General features: G+C 37.8%; 2 protein-coding genes across 2 annotated transcripts in view; both read left to right on the forward strand.

Moving 5' to 3' along the window:
* anxa13 (annexin A13) overlaps window positions 1-6,053 on the forward strand; it is a 9,742-nt gene extending 3,689 nt beyond the window's left edge. Inside the window, exons 2-11 of the mRNA XM_005730460.1 lie at window positions 299-374; window positions 488-582; window positions 674-844; window positions 934-967; window positions 2,473-2,552; window positions 2,787-2,855; window positions 2,944-3,045; window positions 3,225-3,300; window positions 3,589-3,701; window positions 4,771-6,053. Of these exons, the coding sequence (XP_005730517.1) occupies window positions 299-374; window positions 488-582; window positions 674-844; window positions 934-967; window positions 2,473-2,552; window positions 2,787-2,855; window positions 2,944-3,045; window positions 3,225-3,300; window positions 3,589-3,701; window positions 4,771-4,890 (936 nt within the window). The 3' untranslated portion in view covers window positions 4,891-6,053. The remainder of the gene's footprint in view (window positions 1-298; window positions 375-487; window positions 583-673; window positions 845-933; window positions 968-2,472; window positions 2,553-2,786; window positions 2,856-2,943; window positions 3,046-3,224; window positions 3,301-3,588; window positions 3,702-4,770) is intronic.
* A 1,789-nt stretch (window positions 6,054-7,842) lies between these two features.
* Window positions 7,843-14,044, forward strand: part of LOC102210222 (coiled-coil domain-containing protein 106-like) — an 11,275-nt gene continuing 5,073 nt past the window's right edge. Inside the window, exon 1 of the mRNA XM_005730461.1 lies at window positions 7,843-7,997. The gene's annotated coding sequence lies outside the window, so the exon portion shown is untranslated. The remainder of the gene's footprint in view (window positions 7,998-14,044) is intronic.

Below are 14,044 nucleotides of genomic sequence, written 5' to 3' on the forward strand. Positions count from 1 at the left end.
TGTGTGTGTGTGTGTGTGTGTGTGTGTGTGTGTGTGTGTGTGTGTGTGTGTGTGTGTGTGTGTGTGTGTGTGAAACCCTCGATTGCACTTCACTGACTGCTTTCATTCATGTGGCCTCCACCAAGTTTGTTTAAAGAGTTCAGTTGCTGAATTCCTCAACGAGGAGCACCATCCCTTCCCCCAGCTGCCAGCTGCTCTTGCCTGCGATCAGAAATCCTTGCATAAACAATGATTAGCTGTAATCAGTGTGTGTCCATAACAGTTACTGCATGTAACATTATTATTTTTGTTTTCTCAGCCCACAGTTTTTCCCTATGAAGATTTTGATGTTGTTGCTGACATCAAGGCCATTCGCAAAGCCTGCAAGGGGTTAGGTAGGTTGTGAATATGAGGAAAACGGTACATTATTTAATTAAACTAGTCTCTTTAAACTTTGAAAGGATGCATCTGATTTCTCTGCATCTGATCTGTTGTGACTTCTTTTCAGGAACTGATGAGCAGGCTATTATTGACATCCTGGCAAACCGGAGTTCAGCTCAGCGTCAGGAAATTAAACAGGCCTATTTTGAAAAATATGATGACGTGAGTGCCATTTGACATGTTTCTCATTTCAAATGTGTAAGAAACATTTTTTTTATGTTTCTGCTAAAATCAGCATGTCTGTCTGGGATAGGAATTGGTGGATGTGTTGAAGAAAGAGCTGTCAGGGAACTTTGAGAAGGCTGTCCTTGCCATGCTGGATCCGCCGGTTATCTATGCTGTGAAGGAGCTCAGGAAGGCAATGAAAGGTCCGGGCACTGATGAGGACGTCTTGGTGGAGCTCCTCTGCACCGCTACAAATGCTGTAACTAGCAAAATATATATTTATATTGACAATCATATTGCAATTCAATTTCAGAGGAAATGTCTAACTTCCTACTTTTTTTTTAACAGGACATTGCCATGTTCAAGGAATGCTACTTTCAGGGTTAGTACAATAAGCAACTTAGCAGTTTTTAAATCTCTTCTCCTTTTGATGAAATTACTAAGTGTGAGTCATCAACCTACACCTCATACAGTAGCTTATTATTTTTGTCTCTAGTGCTATGTCACATTTTGTTTAGTCAAGGCCCATCCTGTTTCCACTTCCCTTTCATTAATGTGCTGGCGCTGAGAGTTGATTATACTTACCACTATAGCTGGCTATATCCTCTGTGGTTATAGGCACTGAAATCTTATGAGTTTTGAACAGAGTAACCTCTGTTTAGTTTTCTTTTTATAATTATGCATGGAAGGAATTACATCATCATTCAAGTTTGTCATTGTAATTTTCTACAGAGTGCGTATGATTATTTAAGAGTTTGTTTTATTAGGATTTAGAATGACTAGAACATTCTTTGGTTGATGTGTTTGATGGCTTTTAATCAGCCTGTGGATATGCTGGTTAGCTGAACAGATTATTAGCATGCTTTGTCCTTGTTCTTCGGGTGAACTAGCTAATATGCTATGTTAGCACACTGATAGCTAAAGCTTACATTTTATAGACCTGAGCGATGACTTTGCTGACTTTGCTAGATATTGTTGTTTTACTTGGGACAGCATAAAGCTAGCACAATAGCATATGCAGGGCACACTGCTAATAAACGTATAATGAGAAAATTATTAAATGTAATAGCAAGCTTCCATATAGTAGTCAAGCACCATGTTATAGTTATCAAATGTTTTATTGATGCTTTACGGGCCAATAACGAATAGCATAAGAGATAGATAAAACACAAACAGCAATTCAACAGTAGTTCAACAATTTTTATTATTAATTTATTAATTATAATAAAATAATAATAAAATCTTATTTTCTCACTTCAAGTAAAAGAAGGTTTGTATTCAAAAATAAAAAGGCTGGTTGCAAAATCTTTAAATAAGTTCTCTTCCTGTTTCCATACATTGAGTGTAAACACAAAGGAAAAAGGCTGTGCAGGTTAATATAACTGTGACAAATGTTGCACAGAGTAAAATAGAAATGGTCAGACAAATCTAGAAAGACCACTAGATTTGTCTAGTAATTGGTCTGTTGGTCACCTCAGCTATAAAGAATAATAGCTTGTTAGAAAGATGCCATCATTCCAGTGCCCAATCCTAATAGTTTAGAGTGCTGCCCCATTTAACCAGGACTATGACCAAGTATGTGAAAATATTTACTTGAGTCATGTGCTCTGCTTCCAATATTACTTGTGAAGCTAACTAAGCAGCTAACTGCACTACTTCACTTTACACTATTAACTAGTTTTCTGATTGTTGCTGTACACTTTTATGCACAGCAAGGAAATGAGAATAGGTGAATGGTTGCAGGAAATGGCTAAAACGGTGGATGAAATCTAGGAATATACTAACATAAAATACTATCCAGAAAACACCAACACACTTGTATCGTATGGTAAAAGAATATCTGGTGGTCCTCATGCTTTGTGACTTTTCTCGGTGTCACTCTTGCAGTGCACGAGCGTGATCTTGAAGCCGATATCGAGGGAGATACGAGCGGGGATGTTAGAAACCTTCTCACAGCTCTTTTGCAGGTAAGTGGCCCTGAGTTTCTACTCTACTCGTGTAACTAAATTCCTCCCATCTGTCCCTGGACTGAAATCGAGCTCACTCTCCCTTCGCCAAACCATGCCATGTGAACACACACACACACACTGGCCAACATCCAGACAGCCTCTCACGAGTAAAACGGAGCCCAGATAAAGTTGCGTGAGTCAGATAAATAGACCTCAGTAAGGACCAAAGTCCTCTTAATTGTCTTCTTCCAGGGCAACAGAGATGAGAGTTATGAGGTGGATGAGAATTTGGCTGAACAAGATGCTATTGCCCTGTTTGAGGTACAGTTTCATTTTTAAATTATTCATAATGGCATCGTGGCAGATTTATTGACCCTGAAAAACATTAATATTCGCTGAACTGATGCAGGCTGGTGAAAGCCGTTTTGGGACAGACGAATCCACTTTCACCTACATCCTGGCCACCAGAAATTACCTGCAGCTCCAGGCCACCTTCAAGATATATGAGCAGGTTGGTATTTGTGCCCACTGCTGCAGTGATATTGCATATATGCTTGCACATATCACATCACTGTTTCCTGACACCTCCTAACAAATCACTACATAAGAAATATTTGTATATGGAAAGTGAAAGGTTACTCTGTAAGACATTTACAGTGCTTAACTCAGCTAGTTATACTCTCTCAACAGCTCTCTGGAACAGAAATCCTCGATGCCATTGAGAACGAGACTGGAGGGACACTGAAAAAATGCTACACTGCTCTCGGTTAGTATGAATTAGAAAGCTGTCCATATTAAAATCTATGATTCTAGATTTGATTTAATTTGATTAGAAGATTAGAGAAGCAGTGGTAGCATCAAAATCACATGGCAAACTGCTAGTTTTTTGTATACTAGATGACAGGAAAGTACGTTGGGTAAACTCCTATTGTGCTATGCAAATAAAAGTTTGGTGTTTAATAAGCATATTGAAGAAAAATAAATTGTTGCTGCAGGAACATATGGTTCATAATCTGCTGTGGAATTTAATGAAACCCTTTCCTCCTCCTCACAGTAAGAGTTGCCAAGAATCCCCAGCTTTACTTTGCGAGACGTGTGAACAAAGCGATGAAAGGAGCAGGCACTGATGAGGACACCCTGATTCGCATTATTGTGTGTCGCTCCGAGGTAATTCCGCTAATGATGCATGAACTTGTTTATAAGAAGGGGCCAAAGACTGTCAAGCTAAAATACACGATAAAAGATGATTAAAAACATTCACAACATGCTGCGATTACTAAACAGCTCACTGATTATTACATCTGTTTTTACAGTATGCATGTTCTTACACTTTAAAGTCACTTATAAGACTGTTCACTGCCATCTTCAGGCAAACTCTGGTAAATCCTGTCCCCTGGTTTATGTTAAGATACAAACGTATAGTATACAAGACATTTTTAAATGCTAATCAAAAAGAATTCAAACAAGTGCAGAATGTGGATCAGAAATCTACTCCAGAAAATGTAAATGATTTAGGCCCCAGTCACGTAGGTTAGAGACCAGTTGGCAACTGCCTGGCAACCTTTTGTCACTATGGAAAAATTTGTATTCTAGATAAATTATGAGTAGTTACTTTAGGTTTCTGACAGTCACTGTGAAACTGATGTATAAGCCCTACTCACAGAGATTTAAAGTCCGTAACGTCATGGTAACCACTGGTTGCTAGAGAAAAATGTATATTCCCAAAGTGGTTGGCAAGTGGTTGCAGATGACTGGTGGCTCTAGCTTTGTAAAAACTGGTTGCAAAAACAGGTATATGTTGCTGCAACTAAAACTTCTATGTGATTGCTTTGGTCACCGCAGTTATCAGCAATTTGCATAGAAGCACCATTTCAGAATCAACTCCCGGATGTTACCTAGTGATACTGGGCAGTACTCCCAGTAACTCCAGGTTGTCGATGCCACACCGTCTTTGCGATCACTTTCACCCAGTAACTTATAGTGACTGCTAATCAACCAGTTGGGGAATACACACTTTTCCCTAGTGACCAGAGGTTTCTAGGGAATCGCTGGCCTGTCTCTAGGCCTGTGTGAGTGAAACTTTAAACATGAGTTTGTCTTCTCCACATTTGTTAGAGGGTCAAGTTGAAACTGATTATTTCCATCATATTATATTTGGTAAATTCCCATGAGTTGACTTCTGGCAGGCTCGACATAAAGGCTAATTTAATTTTGTGGTTCTCTTTTTTTTCAACAGTATGATTTGGAGACCATCAAGGACATGTACCTGGAGAAGTATGATGTGTCCCTTAAGGACGCCCTGAGGGACGAGTGCAGCGGTGACTTTAAGCGCCTCCTTCTCGCTATCTGCCACTGAAAGCCAGAGAGGCAGGCAGGAAGGACGCGGGTTGTCTGGTTAACAAACTAACTTTACCCGGTCTCTCTGTATGATATTGTGACCAGAGCAGGAGGGTAGTGGGGCGATTAAATAATTAACTTGGCTCGTGTCTTGTCCAAACTGACTTACTGTTAATGTGGTTGGCTCTCTATTTTACCTCCTTCACAGACGCTGACCTTGATTCTCTTACTTAGAACTTATCAGTGAGTGAAGCTGTGTCTCACAATTACTGCCCATTTCTTAGTCAATTTTTAATCTTTAATTAACCAGCATTTATATAGTGGCCAGTATAAAGCACCAAGATTTCTACAACACAAACAGGAGCCAGCTGTAGTCACACTGAATCAATTAGATCGAGCGTGGTGTGATCAGGTGGCTTAAGACTTGATAAGATAATGACGTTAAAAACATAAGACCCGTATTTACTTCACTACCTGATTCTCTTGCATTCACTAATCTATTAAGACTTTCATGTAAGTATTATGCTTCTTTAGATCAAATACTTCTTTGAAGTTTTTCAGCCTCCGTGCCCCAAACTGTGCCTGTTATAACTAATGCAATCAGTCAGCATGGCTTTGTGCTTTTAAATGAAGAAATGTGAAATTTCGAGTTGAAGGAGTATTAGCTGGCATTATGAAGGCTATGCAATGCAATGGACTTGAATCTGAACTGTTCTCACAGCAGCGGTTATATATTTTATCAGTTTCTCATTGAAATAAATTATATATTGATATATATTTAGTTGCAAAAAAAAGGAATTGACAAATCCAAATACACCTCTCCTTGTTATACATGTATTTTATTTTTTTTTAATATTTTATGACTAACAAAGAAGAGTGTTTAATACGGAGCATTATTTAGCATACTGCTTAGAATAGACCAGAGGGTGTGTGAAAAGAAATCTGATCGTGATGTTCAGGTTGATTTTTAACATGTGGAGAATCTGATGTCTGTGTCACTTGTGTGTCCGTTAATGGCAGCTGAGATTTATTCTTATGAGTGACCACTATTATAAACATATTGCAAAAAGATACTCAAATGACTTACAGCACATGAGATAGTCACAGCATCAGTCTGCTTATTAGCTTCTATATAGCCAAAGAATTTTAGTCTTACTGCTAATAAAGTTTCCTTTAATGTCATCATGTCTGACTTTATTCATACCTCAGTAATCCAAATGGCCTGGAACATGAACACTGAACATGTTACACTGAATGGGAAAAGGCTTACTATCATTTTATGTTCCGTGAAAGGAGACCCCACCTTCAAGTTTGTCACCACCCCTTTGCTGCTTTCGAGGACAGTGGGAAATATGGTAACAGCACGTAAATGTAATTTAATTTAGGAAATCAAAATGGGAAATGTTCACATGTAAAGAACACAGTTAACCAAGTTGGGAGGTAAGTGTTGAGCTTTCTTTTATTAACCTCAAAATAGCTTTGAGATTGTAAGAATATTTGTTGTAACTTAACAAACACATTAACTCTGTGGATAAAAAAATAAATAAAAACCAAAGAAAATAGGTTACTATTGTTGTGTGCACTGAGGAAGATGGAATCCTCAGTAATGAAATTTACCAGAAACCCCAGACACAGACAAGTACCTACTCTTTGACTCACACTGGAACATAAATTTGGGGTGATCAGAACCATACAACACTAGCCAGAGAAAATTCTCTCTGTGGAAAAAGGAAAAGAAAAGAAATACACATTTGAAAAACAAAACAAAAAATAACTCTTAAAGCATGTGGTTATCCTAACTTGGCCTTCATAAAATCAGCAAAGACGCACAAGAAATAATGTCAAACATGAATAAATATTATTTCCTATTCTAGTTCTGAACTTAAAGTACCTACTCTGGTGATGGTGTGAAAGAGTTTAAAAACCAATTTCCATAGTATTATTAGAAAGTTTAAAGATTTAGAAACACATTTGCAGTCATTTCTGGGGGAAAGAAGATCATGGGTGATTGGCATTTGCAACAGACAACATTTGCAACAGTGAATGCAGCCATGATTGTTGTATCATTGTTGCATCATCATGGAGATGAATAATGAGCCCAGACACACATCAAAGCTTTGCAAGAACTATGTGAAGACCTTTTGAAAGGGAGAAACTATCCAAAGATTATTTTTAATTATTTAAAGTTCGACTTTTTAGCTCTGGATATCACAATCAATATGCTTTTGGAGCTAGCCTCAAATGGCCACTGCTTTGAGCATGATTAATCAAATTTTGATCACAAGTCAATCACATCTAAAAGTTTTACAAACTCAGAAACAATTTGTTGGTGGGATCTCCTGAACCCATCTCGGCTATTATCCTAGTTGTTCTTTCTATAATGTTTTTAAGGTTTTCAAATTAAGGTCATATGCTTTATCCCATAGCTCAGAACAATAACTGAGATAAAGCAAGATTCAAAAAAGAAAATGCTTTTTGAGATTTGATTTACCATATCTTATATTTTCAAGAGAGCTTATGATCTGCTAGTAAGAAATTTGATTCAGTCACCATTTCAATCTTTGTTCCAGTAATATAACACCATTGTTATTTAATTATTAACAACGTCCAACAATGTATTTAATACATTGCCAGCCGGCGAGAAAACACACATTTGCTTGGTAAGTAAAAGGTCTGGTTTGTTTCCAGCTGGTGACACAAGTCAGGGCATCCGGTGTACAACTCATCAGCAAAAGGTACATATTGGATATATAGAACATTCGCACTCCAACTGTTACATCCAGAAATTGCTTTTTATAATCATGGAGCTCTACTAATGATTTCCTGTTACTTCGAGAACTTTGCAACCAGTTACATTGGCTATACCTCTGAAACGACAGCTCCACAGTTTTAAAATCAAAGTTACAGTTACGAGAAGCTTGACTTTCTGGGGAGCACCTGAAGGCAGCTCCATGGCCCCGCCCCTCTGCCAGACACGCACGTTACAGTACTCCCTCATTTTCTCACCCGTCTCTGTTTATATTTCCCTCCAACCAAGTGATTTACTCCAGGTGAATTTTCAGCTGACAGCAGGACAAACAGGACGACATTATCACCTCCACTTTTATCCACTGGACTCTCTTAAAGGTACGTTGTCCCGCATGTTTCACCGGCTTTGTTGCTTGCTCCCCTTTCCCCCTTTTTTGCTGGTAATTACAGTCATTAGCATCCATCTTGGTAGGAGCTAATTAAACCCACTGCAAGGAGACATGTTTAGCCCTGTGTAGTCTTCTAAACGTTGCACCTTTGTGTGTTTTATAAGGTTTGTAACTTCTGTCATGCTAAATATCCTTATTTAAAACAGTTGCCGAACACATTTATGCTTCTGTAATTAACATAGAGGTTAAAAAAAATAACATTGGTCTTCCTTCTGCATTGAGCCCCATGTTTTTCTCTTAGTAGCTTAGGATCACCTCACGGATATTAATGTGTTTTTTGGACTCAGATTAATCACTGCAGCACTTACTCACTTACTTGTGTTTTGGTGCTTCAGCTTGTTAAAGAGTTAGTCAACATCTCCATGGAAACACCAAGTTAAGCAGTGATGTCCACTTCCTCCAGTTTACACAAGCAGATAAACTACTGTCATTTTGATATACTGCATTAAGGAATTGAGCACCTAAATGCACCACTTATCTTGTGGCTGCAGCCATTACATCTTACACTAATACTGTGCAATACTGCAAATTATCGATCGATAACTGGTATAGATCAGATACCTAGTAAATACAAGGCCAGTATTCTGAATCATCGTGAGTTAATGCAGGAGTTAATGCAGATGTGTCATTAGTTTTTTATCATGATGTTGTGATTCTGTGTTAATTTTTGTGCTGATTTTACATATACTAAAGTCTCATTGAGATGAGACTGAATCTCTTTCCAGAGAGATCTGGCCAAGAGGTTAGAAGAAATTGCCACAAACATCACAAAACTTTAGTATTTCCACAAAAGTTGCAAGAAAGAAATTATACAATGAGGACTTTGATTACAACTACAAAAAATGCATCTTCAAATATTGATTCTGTTCATCTGGACGTAGCGTTTTCAGTGGGAGAAACGTTTCGTCACTCATCCAGTGACTTCTTCAGTCTCAGATGAACAGAATCAACTTTCGGAGATTTACTTACCTGGATGATTGAGCATGCTTCAAGATGTTTTAATACAAAACATACAGTTTGGTTGCATTCTGGGCAATGGAGGTTTGACATAGCTGCTTCATGTTTTGGCCCAGCCTTCGACGATTAAAATAATATATACATGTATTGCATTCATTAAAAGGGATTTTTCTTACAAACGTTAACCACTGACATTTGTCCAGTCTCTCACGATTGGCGTCTGCTGGTGCAGGAATTTATGGAGACGTATGATGAACTATTTTTGCTTAGCATTTAGTCAGTGTGTTGTGATTTCATTATTTTGTTTTGTTTTTTCTTTTTTGGTTGACTTTTATACAGTGTTTAAACAGAATTAATGTGCTACAACTGAAATTGAAAGGTGCTGCTCAGTTGCATTATGGGAAATGTTTTGGCCTCACTGGTTTAAGATATGATGAGAAATTCTGCTTCAGTTTTGGCCCAACTTCCAGCAAATAAAGCTTCATATTTCTAACAGAAAATTGTATGTATCTACATTTTTTGAAGTTCAACTCCATCTGCCTCCATGGCACTCTATCCCTAGCATCCTCCTCTGTCACACCAACCACCTGCATGTCCTCCTTCACTACATCCATGAATCTTCTCTGTAGTCTTCCTCTCATCCCTCTACCAAACAGTTTATTATTCAACATTGTTTGTCCAATATATCCACTATCTCTCCTCAGCACATGTCCAAACCATCTCAGCCTTGCCTCTCCAACTGTGTCTCCAAAACATTCAGCAGAGCCGTCCTTCTGCAGCGCTCATTTCTAGACGTGTCCATTCTGGTTATTCCCAGTAAAAATGTTAGCCTTGAAAATCTTCAGCTACGTCACCTCCAGCTCTTTTTTTTGTGTGCCACTGTTTCCAAACCATACATCATAGCAAGTCTCACTACCATCTTAAACCATTAGAGAGATTAAAGAGACATTAGATCATTTTGGTTTTCAGTGTATAATTGTACATGCTACACTTTGCTACTTTCAGACAAAAAGTTTGATTGATAGAAACCAATTTTGAGTTCATTTGGTGGCATAAAATTCATTATGTAAGAGAAAAGTGTCTAAACTCACAAGTCATGTTATTTACATTTCTTTTATAGCTTGTCACCCACTCTTCCTCCTACCTTGAAGAGTTTTTATCGTTTCAACACAGAGCCAAGCTCACCCTTCAAAGTCTTGTAAATACAGGGTGTGCGTCTTCATGTGTTGCAGGCAGCCTCTGATATTTGATCCCACTGTAAGTGCCACAGTAGAAATGATAAACAAAGCTTTCTTTACCTGCAGAAGCAGCTGTTTGTTTTATGCATGTGAGGAGGCTGAGCCGCATTTGAAACTGCTACCAGAAGTTTGTGACAGTAAACACTAGAATTTAGCTTAAAACATACATCACTTTAGATGGAGCGTTGTTGCATTACTCAGAAATATTTTCCACCTGGAGTTTCCTTTCCACATCTTCCCAGCAAAGGTGTGTCTGATTCAGAAACCTCTCCTGACTAACAAAGTACATTTCATGTTAATGAGTGATAAAAAATAAGAAAAACAGCATAACACTGTAGTGAAGCAGAAATTAGGACATAATCAATCAATGCTTAACTTGTGCTTTGTTCATGATCTCCTATTGAGTGTAGTAATGTGTGATATGTTATGAACTCATGGTTCTTGATTAATAAATGACGAGGCCTTTGCACAAAGGTAAAAGCAATGCTCACTGCAGCAGTAAAGCAGACAGATTATTTTTAGTTTAGTTTTTTATCTTTTTCAATCATTAATCATCAATCATTTACCAAAGGCCCACAAACCCACTGATGTCATGAAAAGCTAACACTCGGGTCACTTACTTATTTAACTGCACTCAATTTCTGATCAATGTGACGTCAGTTATAGAGGATAAAAATACCTTAGTGGTTCCATTAATGCACTTAGTGCATTATTCTGATGTATAGATACTCAGAAGTTGCTATTCCTCGCTATTCCTCATGCATTATTACTGTGTTTCAGACGTGATAAACGTCATATAAACGTTTTGCAGTTTATACCTATTCAGTTCAATTTGATTGATATAGTACCAAATCACAAAAACAGTTGCCTCAAGCCACTTTAAGGTAAATGCCACAATATTAGGGTTCAATTAAACCACAACAGTCAAAGGCCCCCTGTGGGCAAGCACTTGGTTACAGGGGGAAAGAAAAACTGCCTTTTAACAGGAAGAAACCTCTGGCAGAGCTCAGGGAGGGGCAGACATCTACTGCAACCAATGGGGGTTAACAGGAGGGACAAAGGACAAAAGACACACTGTGGATATTCATAGTAACTACTGATTAAAACAATAACTAATGATACATGTGCTTTTAACTAAGTGTTTTTGTTTCAGTGTTTTAGCACAGAAGAGATTATCTCATAATTTGGATTGAAGATCTCATAGTGCTGTTTAGTGTTTCATTCAGGAGCAGAAAAAGTAGCAAGCACCCTTCACTGATCCATGAAAGGTGTCTGAACATCGATGTCTGAACATAGTTTGAAATGTGAACATCTTCGGCCACCCAGTAAATAAAATTAGAAAACCTTCATCAAAAGTTATTTAGAAGAACAGTAGAAACATTTCATAAAAATGTGATTTGATTTGATTGAATTTCAGAAAACCAAATAAAAAGTTTATTTATTGTAAATGACTGTGGCCCCTGCAGTGGATCAACTGCCTGTCTAGGGTGAAGCCTGCCTCTCGCAATATTACAGCTGGGATAGGTCCCAGTTCTCCATGACACCTACTGACATGACATGTACTGGATATGTAGAAGAAAATAGATATGTGGCCTACCTGCAGTACCCTCATATCCCACCAGAGGACTGTGGCCCACACTAGCATAGATGTTTTTGTGATGTTACACCAGGGGTGGGCAGTAATTTTCCCAAGGGGCCACATGACAAACAGGGATTATTTGGGTTGAACCAAAAAGCTGAAGTCAGTTCTACTCAAAATTAATTTTACCCTTTAGAAACTGTTGTTGGTTTCTGGTAGTGAATGATTCAATAGTGTAGAAGTTAAGATATTCGGCCAGCTCAAATATGTAGATCCATACTGGCTGTGGTGACTTCTTCTTCTTATACACTTTATTGTGTTGTTTCTTTGTTTGCTTTTTATGCAGTGTATGCAAACACGTTTGTTTTTCTTGAAAAATCTGCCACATCTCTATCTATCTTTGTTTAATAGTCTTTATCCAATAATTGTGGCCATATACGTTCAGGTTAGTATGTTAAACTATGACTCTCACTATACAAAGTCCGTGTGTGACCATTCCCATGTTTGGTAACAGCCAGCTCACAGAGGAAAACTTTGCACCTCTATGTTTTAGACTCACTGTCAACCTCTGGATCTGTTATGATGACGATGATGGGAAACAGAAACTATTATGTGGCTGTTTTCCATGAGAGACCACATGAGTCATTCTACATGGAAAAAACCCTGCTAACTTCTTCAGGTATCCTGTATAATGTTATGTTAAAATAGAGGTAAATTAAATAATAATAATTAAACTTCTAATCAAGCATCTGATGACCTTTCCTTGTAATTATGAGGCAGTAAATCAGAATTATGAATGACAGAGATCATAATTGAAGAATAAAATATCCTGTTCATCTTTTCTTTAATGAACATAATGCATAAACAGATTTTCTTTCATTATTTAATATACAAAAGTCATATCTGCTTATTAGTTTGTTTCAAGCTATTTTAAGCATTGCTAATTAATAAATAATAGTTGTTTCAGTCCTTCATCCAGATGACAAATTCAGTCATCAACACTTCTAAAACTGGGTGCATCCTTACATACAATTTGGAAAATGTTCTTTTCTTTACAAGTGAATCTAGAAGATAAAATCTATTTTCTTCTCAGAGTAAACCTGACTGCAGCTAAAACTATATGCCTCAGACCTACATATGGACTAAAGCCTGCTGTGCATGACCTACAGCGTGATAGTAATATCGCCTTTGTTATGTTAATTTTGAGTGACAGCTCTTGATGCAGCCAGCCATGCATTAAATGAGGCCGTAGAGGGCCGTCATACTGCGTGAGCATTGTTCAGGTACTAAAGCGCTTTGAGTCATGTTTCAGTTTTACATCAAGCCTTCATTTGCTCAGTAGCACGTTGCACGAACTGGTGATGTTATCTCGTAATTATGACTTCTGTAGCTCGTAATTTTAACGTACCATCTCATAATTAAAAGATCTGCATCTTTTAAAAATATCTCATAATTGCAAGATCTTCATCTCTTAATTACAAGATACACATCGCTTAATTACAAGATCATATCAAGTTGCCATGGATACAGCTTTGGTGCAGGTTTACTTGCAGAGAGCTGTTGATGGTAAACATTGTAACAATGCAAGCCACCACATGTGAGTAATCCTTTGGTTTGAACCTGTAGCTTTGTGCAGGAACAGAGGGTGGCTGACTTTTTTCATGGTTATAAATCACAGTTGCTTATTTTTTCTGAACAATAAAGAAATACTAAATGATCCATTCATAAAACTGTGTTATGCATCAGGCAGTCCAAAAACCTCATGATGCTTCATTGTCTTAACTTTTTACCAAATGTACAGAATTGTTCTCACTTTGTATCATCTCTTGCTGACATCATGTAAAACCAACAATGAAAACCTGAGTGTCGAGAGCTGTCTGGAACCTGAGGCTGAACCTTGGCTCACAGGGATTACTTGCACATAGGCCAACCTCTTCATTTTAAACTGTGGTCACATTTAACATGATTAACATAAGGAAGTCCACATATCCGTTAATTAAACCAAAAAAATACAGCTGCAGTCCTGAGAAAAATCACTGCCAGTCGCATCCTGTAAATCTCCATGAACAGAAATTTGCAGATGATTTTGCAGAGTCAAACTCAAGATTGTTGGTAATCGAAGAATTCTGGTTTCTTTCTGTAGTAATGACTAGTTAACATTTGAGCATGGCCCCGTTGAACAGCACAGGAAGTACTACATTT

This window comes from Pundamilia nyererei, unplaced genomic scaffold (assembly GCF_000239375.1).
Source record: "Pundamilia nyererei isolate P.nyererei 1_Seehausen unplaced genomic scaffold, PunNye1.0 scaffold00037, whole genome shotgun sequence".
NCBI lineage: Eukaryota > Metazoa > Chordata > Actinopteri > Cichliformes > Cichlidae > Pundamilia > Pundamilia nyererei.